This window comes from Etheostoma spectabile, chromosome 5 (assembly GCF_008692095.1).
Source record: "Etheostoma spectabile isolate EspeVRDwgs_2016 chromosome 5, UIUC_Espe_1.0, whole genome shotgun sequence".
Taxonomy (NCBI): domain Eukaryota; kingdom Metazoa; phylum Chordata; class Actinopteri; order Perciformes; family Percidae; genus Etheostoma; species Etheostoma spectabile.
In genome coordinates this window covers 1,211,593-1,222,069 of record NC_045737.1, presented here as the reverse complement: position 1 = coordinate 1,222,069, position 10,477 = coordinate 1,211,593, and the positions used below count along the sequence as shown (strand labels likewise).

General features: G+C 39.9%; 1 protein-coding gene across 4 annotated transcripts in view; it reads right to left on the bottom strand.

Annotated features, from left to right (window-relative positions):
* ppp3cca (protein phosphatase 3, catalytic subunit, gamma isozyme, a) overlaps positions 1–10,477 on the bottom strand; it is a 43,338-nt gene that overhangs the window by 2,966 nt on the left and 29,895 nt on the right. For 3 of the 4 annotated variants that reach the window (XM_032516080.1, XM_032516081.1, XM_032516083.1), the window contains exon 13: positions 963–989. The exons of the other annotated variant lie outside the window; for it this stretch is intronic. In XM_032516080.1, coding sequence (XP_032371971.1) covers positions 963–989 — 27 coding nt within the window. The remainder of the gene's footprint in view (positions 1–962; positions 990–10,477) is intronic. 4 annotated transcript variants of the gene reach the window in all.

Below are 10,477 nucleotides of genomic sequence, written 5' to 3'. Positions count from 1 at the left end.
AAAAAACAATCACCGTAATTTCAATTGCATCAGAAAAAAAGGATGGGAACCAGTTATGCTGCCTGAACACACTGGCCCTTTGCTCTGTGAGGTTATACTGCACTCCCCAATCAGTTGAGGTTTTCTGCACCAAATAAATCAGGACTACATCTTTTACATTTTACGTATTTGATAATATAAACAAACCTCCTAGCTGAGGCCTTTTGAATCAATAACCTGCCATTATCAACTGGAAGGGGCAGACAGTGTAGCAACTCCTAAATGGTGTAACAGGATTAGCTTCTGAAAATATCCTAGGGAGGGATGTCCCTGGTTTTATCTTAGCCAGGTCTTAGCAAGCTTTTCTCTGTGTGGGGAGCTACAATTAGCAAGACAAGCGCATGTGACCACAGCCATGACATTCTTGTCAACAAGGAACAAAGAACAGGTCCTAAACCTGATACACAAAACTAGCCCTTTTGTAGCATGGGCTTAGCTTTTCTGATGTAAAAGACTCTTTAAAGCCTACGTTTAAAGCCTGTTTTGACTAAGGCTTGGGAAAATGTTTGAATCTACTTCTTTAAATGCATTTTATTAGACCATATCATGTTATTGTTGCACCTAAAACAGTAATAGTTTGTTTTACTAGTTTTAGTCTAAAGGCTTATTTTCAATATATGTTCATCTTTTTGTATTTCATCTATTTATTGATCCACTGTCCACAAGTTTATGAAAAGTGATCAAATTTGTTTTTACAATGATGGAACCAATGTGATCCAACAGACACTGGTAATGCAAGAGCAACCAGCCATGAAGTAATATACAGTAAATACAATAATCAGTCAAATAAAAACAGTGGGAACACTAAAACAACAAAAGAACCAATACAAAAAGTACACATTTTAAGGGTAGGGTAGTGTTTAACAGATGAACAAAATCCACAAAACAAAGACATGAGATTTGAGCGTGACAGCCATGCGTACCTTGTGCTTTAGCTGCCTCAATCGTTGCTATGTTAATGAAAATTGAGGAAAGGGGGAAAAAAGGGAGTCATCAAAGACAGCCAGAGACAGCAAATACAACAGTAATATCGAATAGGTGAACCCCGGTGTGATAAACAGAATAGCAGAATATAGACCAACACTCATTATAGATACAAAACTCACAGCAGCTGTAAAAACTTCATCAAAACATATTAGTTAGTGGGTGGGAAAGTTAGAGGGAAGAAGCCTGTTGGAGAATTAAGATGGTGTTGGTTTTAAAGGGTGAAGAGGTCTTAGGTGTTGATAGCTAAGGGGGGATTTGGCTGTCCGATAAGAGTTCAAGGCAGTGGCGAGATACGTAACAATGACCATGCTCAGGATGACACAATTGTACAGTGCGACTTTACACCACGGGGAAGCTGCAGTACACATGCAGTCAGATGTTCTTTTCAGGGCGGAACAATCCAGTGTTTCTCCTATTCATTCTCAGCAGCGCACCGCCGTGAGGCCATGTCTGTGGTGAGTTCACGTCTGTAAAACAGTAGTGTCGCTTTGCCAGATCTTCCTCCACAGCGCTGCTTTGCTTATTTAATACCGACGCAGTTGTCAATTTCCCGTCCATTTGCTATTTAGACTATTTATTTCAGGTGCTTTCTTGGCGTACTGCTATCGTGAGGCAGCGGAAAAGGATTGATTTCATTGTTATTTAGTGAAATGCGCCTAGGCCCGTGCACAGCATGCACACACTTTGTCATTACACACACAGCAAAAGATAAAAAATATTACAATGTGAAGTAGTATTATGAGATAATCTGCTTGTGCCCTTTCACTTCAAGCACGAGCAGATCAGTTTCTTGTCTTGAAAATCTCCTTCCTGCTTAGCAAATACTCCATCACTATTATTAAGGTACAAACGTGCCTGGCTTTTAAAAGGAATGGAAGATGACACACGATAGGTTTATTGCATGTTATGCCCAAAACACACCTATGATTGATAAAGACACTAAGTACAACTCTTTTGAACCATGCGTTTGATGCATAGACCCTTTTTCCCCAGCGTGAAACTAGCAAAATGTTCCCTCCTTTTTGGATATGCAGGTGTATAGAATATGAATCATCTATTTAAATTTCCAAATGAAGAAAATCATTTAAGTGCATGAATAATCATTTTTCAAAGAAATGGCTGTGCATTTCAGATGAATGGGAGCTGTATTACGATAGCAGCCAGCAGATGCTGAATTGTAACTGCAACCATTTGTCCTGTTGAGCAGTTGATTATGAGGTGCTTTGTTATTGGTGACACTAGGAAAAACACTTCTGGTTGTCGGCAAGCCTGTACTGAATCCTTAATGTCCTTAAACCGGTTAATTTATGGACTGGGTGTTTCCTCTCATGGAACCATTGCAATTACATTACATTCCAATATTTTTGTACTATGGCCACCTAACTGACCCAACTGTTTGTTGTTGTTTTTATGTTTTTTTACTGTAGAGTACTGCTGCTGTAATAAGGGCATGTCCTCATTGTGGGAGGAATAAAGTATTATCTAACCAGCATTCAAAGATCAGTGAGGAGCTTCAAAAGCAAAGTGAAAAATCATTAAGTATGGACAAAAATGCACAATCACTTGCCTTCCCTTTGATCAAAACAGCCTAGCTGATCTGAAGGCTGTGGCTGGGGGAGTTGACATGCACAATGACTTTCTCCAAAAGGTCACCAACATGTGGTTTCTCCTTCATTTGCTCCGCAACTTCTGTGAGCCTATGGTGTGACAAAGTGTGACTCCCAGCATGTCCTCTGGCGGGCCAGGCCAGGCACTGACCTTTAGATCAGAGGTTCAGTAGCCACTTACAGGTGACTGGCTGATCTCCTCGACCAGCCAGCCCAAAGCCGAGCCCAAAAAACTTTTGTAGCATAGACGGGGGCTTGAGTCAAAGTCTAGCCAGTGCTTCCTGTGGTGGGTAATCCGTCATTGATCTAGAACCCATCAAAGGGACTAGCAGGACAGGGAAGCTAGTCTACCTGAACTGGATGTCAGGATAGACAGCAGTGTTTCTGTCAACATTTTCTACCATCAAACTGTAACTGCACTGGAAATAACATTGATTTATTTACTTTTGGCAAATTCTTTGCAGGACTAAGCAACAAATTAATTTGCTACTTTTTTTGTTTCAGCAGTGTAAAGTATTATAGTATGGATTTCTTTCAGTAAATACAGCCATGTTGACCTCTACATTTTTGCAACGATCATTATTCAATACGGAAGAACAGCTTCAAGTTATTTATCTTCTTCTTGAAGGAATAGTTGAACATGTTGGGATATACACTCGTTTGTTTTTATAACAGAGCGTTAGATGGAAAAATCAATACCACTCACATTACACAGTAAATAGATTATCTTAGCATAAAGACTAAAAAGAGGCAAACGGGCCCCCCCCCCCCCAAGGTAAAGCCAAGCCATGATAACAGAAGTGATGTGGCAGGTGGCGTTCCGGTGTGTACGTGTGTTTGCGTCATTGTATTAAAGCCTGACCAATACATCGGCATTTATTATTTTTTTAAATATTCATTCATCAAAATCCGTTTTAATAATGACAAATAAATGATTTTGATAAATAAATATTTACAAAATAAATGTTATGAGCGTTGGCGTTGCATAGTTTGTCCACCAGGGGGCGCTCTACAATGTCCCTGTTGGTAACAAGAGCTTCCTCTGTTCTGTTGTGACAATAAAACAAATTATTATCATTGTTTTAGTGAGAACTCATAAATAATGTTTTGTAAAGCGTTTCTGGATTTTTTTATAATATATATTGTGAAACCAAATCTTTGTATCGGTATCTGCCTCAAAAAACCTTTGTCGGGCGTGCTCTTCAATATAAGTTGTTGTGTGTGTGTGTGTGTGTGTGTGTGTGTGTGTGTGTGTGGTGTGGGTGTGTGTGTGGTGTGTTGTGTGTGTGTGTGTGTGTGTGTGTGTGGGTGTGGTGTTTGTGTTTGTGTTTGCAAGTGTCGACCCCACCCCACCCTACGTGCAGACAGCAGAGAAACAGAAGAAAATAGCTGCAGCTATACCAAAATGAAAACAGAACTATTTTGGTACAAACATTTACCCGCCGTGTGGCAGAGTGCCCTCTGAGATTTACAAACAGAAATTATTTTGGACCCTGCCGATTATACAAACATGTTACTTATGGCGTTTTTCCACTGCTGGTAACGGCTCGCCTCGGCCCATTCTATGTCCGTTTTCTATTACAGATTGAGTAAAGCATCAGCGTGGCTGGTCACCATAGCAACGCGTGATGACGTAATTTTCAGCGCGACTCACAACAGCACGTCGGCTACCTGCCGCAGCCACAAGAAATGTTTTGTTTCAAAAGAAGCTGAAGGACTGTGCCAAAGCATTCCTTCGAGGCCGCATAATATCCTTCACGGCTGCGAGGAAAAAACAAAAGAATGCTAAACAAAAAGACCTAGAGAATAAAATTAAAGACCTAGAACTTGAACATAAAAAATACACCTCAATTAAAATCCTGAAGGAGCTAAATGCATCCCGCAGACAACTAAATAGCCTATTATCGGATAAAGTAGAGGGTAATCTGAGGTTTACTAATCAAAAATACTATGAATATGGCCAGAAGGCTAGCAGATTACTGGCTTATAGACTGAGGAAACAGCAGTCCTCCAACATGGTTCACAAAATAAAATCTCAAGATTCTTTGGTGACAAGACCTGACGAAATTGCAGAAACCTTCGCAATTTTTACAAATCATTATATACACACACTGATACGTTAACAATGACCATGAGCTCATAGATTTTTTAAAGGTATAAAGTTAAACCACCTAACGATGAGGCGGTGCTTACATTAGATCAACCGATTGTAGAATGGGAAATTAAGCAGACGATTAAATCACTAAAGATAACAAAAGCCCAGGCCCAGATGGATTTACAAACGCTTCTATAAAACCTTTCTAGATCCTTTGACCCCTCTACTATTAAACGCATACCATCACGCTTTAAACTCCAAAACTATGGCACCCTCTTGGACGGAAGCCACTATGTAGTGATCCATAAAGAGGGTAAAGACCCTACAGACTGCCAATCCTATAGACCTATATCGCTGCTGAATACAGACTCACGTATACCACCTCAATCTAGCAAACCGACTTAATAAATTTATACCCAAATCGTACACCCCGATCAGACCGAGATTATTACAGGTCGGCATTATGCTAATAATGTGAGGCGCCTATTGAATCTATCAGCGCCCAAAAAGAAGAAAGATTGAATCAGCAATCATTTCCTTAGATGCTCAAAAAGCGTTTGACAGAGTATCCTGGCAATATTAATTCATACATTGAAACGTTTCGGATTTGGCCCACATTTCATTGATTGGGTGCAAACACTCTACTCATCCCACAGCAGCAGTCAAAGTTAATGGCTTCAATCGGCTAGATTCTCATTAGGAAGGGGCTGTAGACAGGGGTGCCCACTCTCACCCCTCCTATTCGCCATCAGCATTGGACCGCTAGCCAAATCATTAGAGATGATATCATATAAAGGATAGAAATCAATAAGGAAATGCACAAAATTTCACTATATGCTGATGATGTCTAGTGTTTGACAACCCTAATCGACAATTCCTCACCTGAAAAAGCTTATCTCCCAATACGGGTTCTACTCAGGTTACAAAACCAACATTGACAAAACGGAAGCTATGGTGTAAACGACACAATCCCCGATTCCGTAAAGATACAGAGTGGTTTTAAGTGGCCTAAGATCGGGATCAAATACTTAGGATTATCAATACCTCCATGTTAATGACCTCTATGAGGCGAATTATGGCAAACTCCTACGAATCATAAACAAGGACTTGGAGCGCTGGGATAACCTCCCTATCTCGCTGTTAGGCCGAGTTAAGTGTCCGTATGAATGTCCTACCTAGATTTCTATATCTATTCCAGATGCTACCGGTAGAGATCCCCAAATCACCTTCGACACTTTAGATAGATGCTACAGGGTTTATTTTGGCAAAAAAAGCACCTAGAATCAGACTGAAAACCCTGCAATTACCCAACCTAAAGGTGGTCTCAAACTTCCAAACTTTAAATCTACTATTGGGCGGCACAACTCAGACCCTTATTGTCATGGATACAGGATACTGCAGATACTCGTTGGCTGGAAATAGAGAAGGGCAAGAGCTCAAAACCTATACAAACATTACCCTTTTTAGATGTCCCCGCAAAGGACATGTCAATCTGGACAAGAAACACCCTCAAAGTATGGTACAAAATACAATCAGTCTTTAAATTACCAAAACAGATTTCACTTTTATCAAATATAGGACATATGAAAACATTTATACCGAATAACTTAGACTCTGGATTTAAAAACTGGTCTTACTATGAACTATCTCATATTCACCAACTAATTGATAAAGGAAATCTCAAAACCTTCGAACGGTTGAAAACTGAATTTGGGCTCCCTAAATCGGATTTCTACAGATATTTACAACTTAGAACCTTTCTGATGGCACATGATGATTGGACTAAACTTCTTGAACCCACACCTATAGAAAATTTCCTAATAGATATACAAAGGGGAAAGGGGAACAATAAAGTAATTAGTAAAATATATGACCTGTTTCTCTCCATGACCATACACGACTCTATGAACATAAAACGTAAATGGGAGAGTGAATTACAGGCCTCAATAACTGGGGTCGCTTGGGACGAAATCTGAACGAAGCACATTTGACAACAAACTCTAATTCATGGAGAGAATTCAGTGGAATAATAATCCGCTTTTTCAGAACACCAATGATACCAGTAAAATGTACCCGCACAACCAAACCTATGCTGGAGGAACTGCGACGTGAAACGCCAACCATACTCATATTCTGTGTGTTGCCCTAAATTAAGTGATTTTGGAAGGATATCTTTGTTGCCCTAGATAATTTCAGGAAAATTTCCAAAAACCCCCTTGGTTGCAATTCTAGGAGTAATACCCGATGGATAGACAGAATGGCTGATAGATATCTCCTAAGAATTTGCTGACTGCAGCATTGAAGTGTATAACTATCAGATGCTGAAAGCATCACCTCCAACATATAACATATGGGTTCAGAAGTTTGGGACATTTATTTGATGGAAAAAATCACATATTCCTTAAGGCTCCAGAAGCTACTGTCAATACGAGATGGAAGTCTGTTACACCCGCTATTAATCCAATGATGTACTGGTGAATCACCCTCCTGCATTTGTTTGCTCTGCTGGACCAACCTAAATGCTGTGGCACCTAAGACTATGTGGGCCACTTTATCTCTAGGGATCTAACTGTAACCTGCATTATTTTTAATTGCGACTTTTGTGTGTTTGTTTTGTTTAGATGTTTTGTATTCATTCTCCACCCTGATAAGAATACTTATTATCTCACCTTCCGTGCCACGATTATGTAACTAGTAAAGGCCAACATGACGGAAGTTTGTATTCATGTTTGTTAGTTGTTATCGAAAAATAAATAAAAATAAGTTCAAAAAAAAAAAAAAAAAAGAAGCTGAAGAGCAACAAAAATCACCGCTAAAAAAAACAGAGTTTGGGAATTCTGACGATTCAGACGTCGTCATGACGGTTGTTCGCCGCACAAAAGGGTATTAAGTTTCCTGGTAACGTTAGCTAACATCTGCATGTGTTCAGCGTCGCAGTCAGTATTTACTATACGCTATATAAAGTACATGAACTTTAGCAACATGATTACACACCAACATGTGTGCTGTGTACTGTTTTTGGTTCAGAGCATTCACGCTTTGCAAAATCGCCGCCGCAGACCGTTTGGTGGGCGATGTCCGACCGTGAGATCTCTGGTTTGGACTACTGTGCTTCGATAATCTTATGAAAGTCTGTGGAGGGCTTATGACTGTGTATCTGGGCCAGCAGAGCCGGCGGGGACACTGTCACAGGTGCAGAGGAAGAAGATCGGGAAGTTTGGGAGGTTTGATGCGCTACTTGAAAAGCTAAATAAAAACTTTTGTTATATATATTGTCTTGTTTTTTTAAAGTACACAGTGTGCAATATTGGAACGACATGAAGCCGCTAGTAGCCCGAACAGTTTGAAAAGTGAGAATAGTGCAGAGAGTAGATAATCTGTTGGTGTCGGGCTAGATTTGTTTTAAATGTCCCGTTGTGTTCTGGACCACACACTCCGCACTCTTGTTTGCTACAACGCAGTCATAAGTACGATTCTCTCCGACCAACCGCAGTCTGCAGGTTTTCACGTCACCTTTGGTCGCCTCGGCTCGCTTGGAACCTCGACTGAGGTAGTACTAAAAAAGTACCTGGTAGCAGTCCCAGGGACTTTTTTTCGTAATGGAAAACCAAAAAACGAGTAGACGAGGCGAGTCAAGTAGAACCACGCAGTGGAAAACCGCCATTAGTCTGCTTTAGAGGTGCTGGTATGCGGATTTTGTCAGACAGATCTAGGCACACATCACTAACTCACAGTAACAAAGCAATAACTAATTTTTGGCTTCATGACTGACTATTGATTGTCTTGTATCTTTCATTATGGAAATGGCTTATGAAGGAGAAAGTGGTGAAATAGTGTTACTACTTTGCAATTACTAGTACCTTGTGTTTCTTCTGTATTAGGTGCTGCAATTAATCACGTACGTAACACCACCTCTTGCCATAAAGACATAATAAGGTTTGCTCACGGCAAATAGTTACAATATTGCTGTCAACAATAAAAATATTTAATTGTGATTAATTGTATTAATGTCAGAAATACTTTATTGATCCCCGAAGGAAAACTCTGTGTTGTAGTTGCACAATTTATGTCATAATATTGTGCAATGTCATAGTTACCTCGCAATTATTCGCACATTTTTATCTGTTCTTGATTTTTTTTTTTTTTCATTATTTTTTCCTCATTTTAATGCTCTTATCAACATGGACAATGGATTGGCTTGCTTTGTGCAATGTTTTTTTTTTTTAAGTCAACCTTGGTATATGGCCTACTGTAGTGTTAATTTTCACACGTAACATTCTCACTTGGAGCAAATAATCTCTCACACATGTAACACTGTCCATCAAAAATACTTTGACGACGGGGGGAGATATTTGGCATCAACTAGTTGTTACAAAAGCATGTGAAAAAGTTTGCTAGACCAAAAATAACACTAACCCTCGCGATAAAACATGACGCTGTTAAAAGGTTTGCGTTAACGCCGTTATTAACACGTTTAACTGACACAACTAGTTCAAAGTAAAAAAAGAAAACTGATGCTTTGTGACAAGGTGGTAGGAAATTTTCTTAGTGTGTAGGTTGTGCTAAATGGGAGGAATAAAATTTTTTAAAAAAGTATACACACACTTACCAGTCTGTAGGTCTGCTTTCCCCCTGACACACTCCCACAGGAAGAGTTCCAGTTGGGGTAGGCCGTTGAGTGTTAACACATTCTCGCTTTCCTCCCTAGCCACAACAAACACAGCCACACAGAGTATACACATTACATTTCACAAGGAGGGCAGCATGCACACCTGGTGTCTACGAGGCTGTTCTGTAACCAAGAAGTCTTAAGCTCAATCACTACTGGATATTTAAGCCCGTTCACAAAGTAATTGCCTGTTAACTAACTGTAAATACCTCATACCAACATCCTAACATGTGTTATTACGTTCTGTAAGTGGTTAGTGACTACTTCTTTGTTTTTTTAGGATTGCTTACAAGTGTTAAAAATTTGTGTGACACACTTTCATGGTAACGTGAATTTTAATACTATCCATCTTTTTCTCTCTATTCTGAGTTGAAACAAACTGGGGATAACAACTGAAATGACTTCTAAAAACTATTCAAATGTATCCTTAAATGTAAACGTGACATTTTTTTCATTTGCAAAGGAATTAGGTCAAATGTCAAACTTTTTTTTAATTTAATACCCTTTCAAGCCATTGACCCATAGGCACAGGTCTCAATGACAGGCTGCTCTACATCTTGCCTACTTAAAGCGTGTGACAAGGTAGCAGCAGCCGGATTAATCTTGAATAATGTCTAATGTCATTATGCAGTCTAGATGCATCGTGACTCATCTTGTGCCAGCTCATTAATCCTAGCAGGGCATGTGTTGTGTTTTCAAACACACACTCATTGTGCACTCAACTGACTCCATTCATCCCCCCCCGCCCCCCCCAAGCTCCTGCGTCTTCCTGGCCCCATGGTGACCTGCAATTCAATTGTTAATTTAAACCCACACCCCACTGCGCTGATTATGATCCGTAGTATATGTAGAGAGACCTTTTCCCGTTAGAGTGTTTATCTGAAAAAAGGAAGAGATACATCAAAGGGAGTGCATTAATGACAGGGTCAGACCTGGACTGAGAAGACTCGGGCCATTTTCCCACAGCAACGATCTTGTTTCGGATGACCTCCTTACGCATCGCTGAGGTTCCACCTGAAACAAGTCCAAAATGTAGGGTTCAGACAATTTACCACCTTGATTATATTCAATACTGCTATA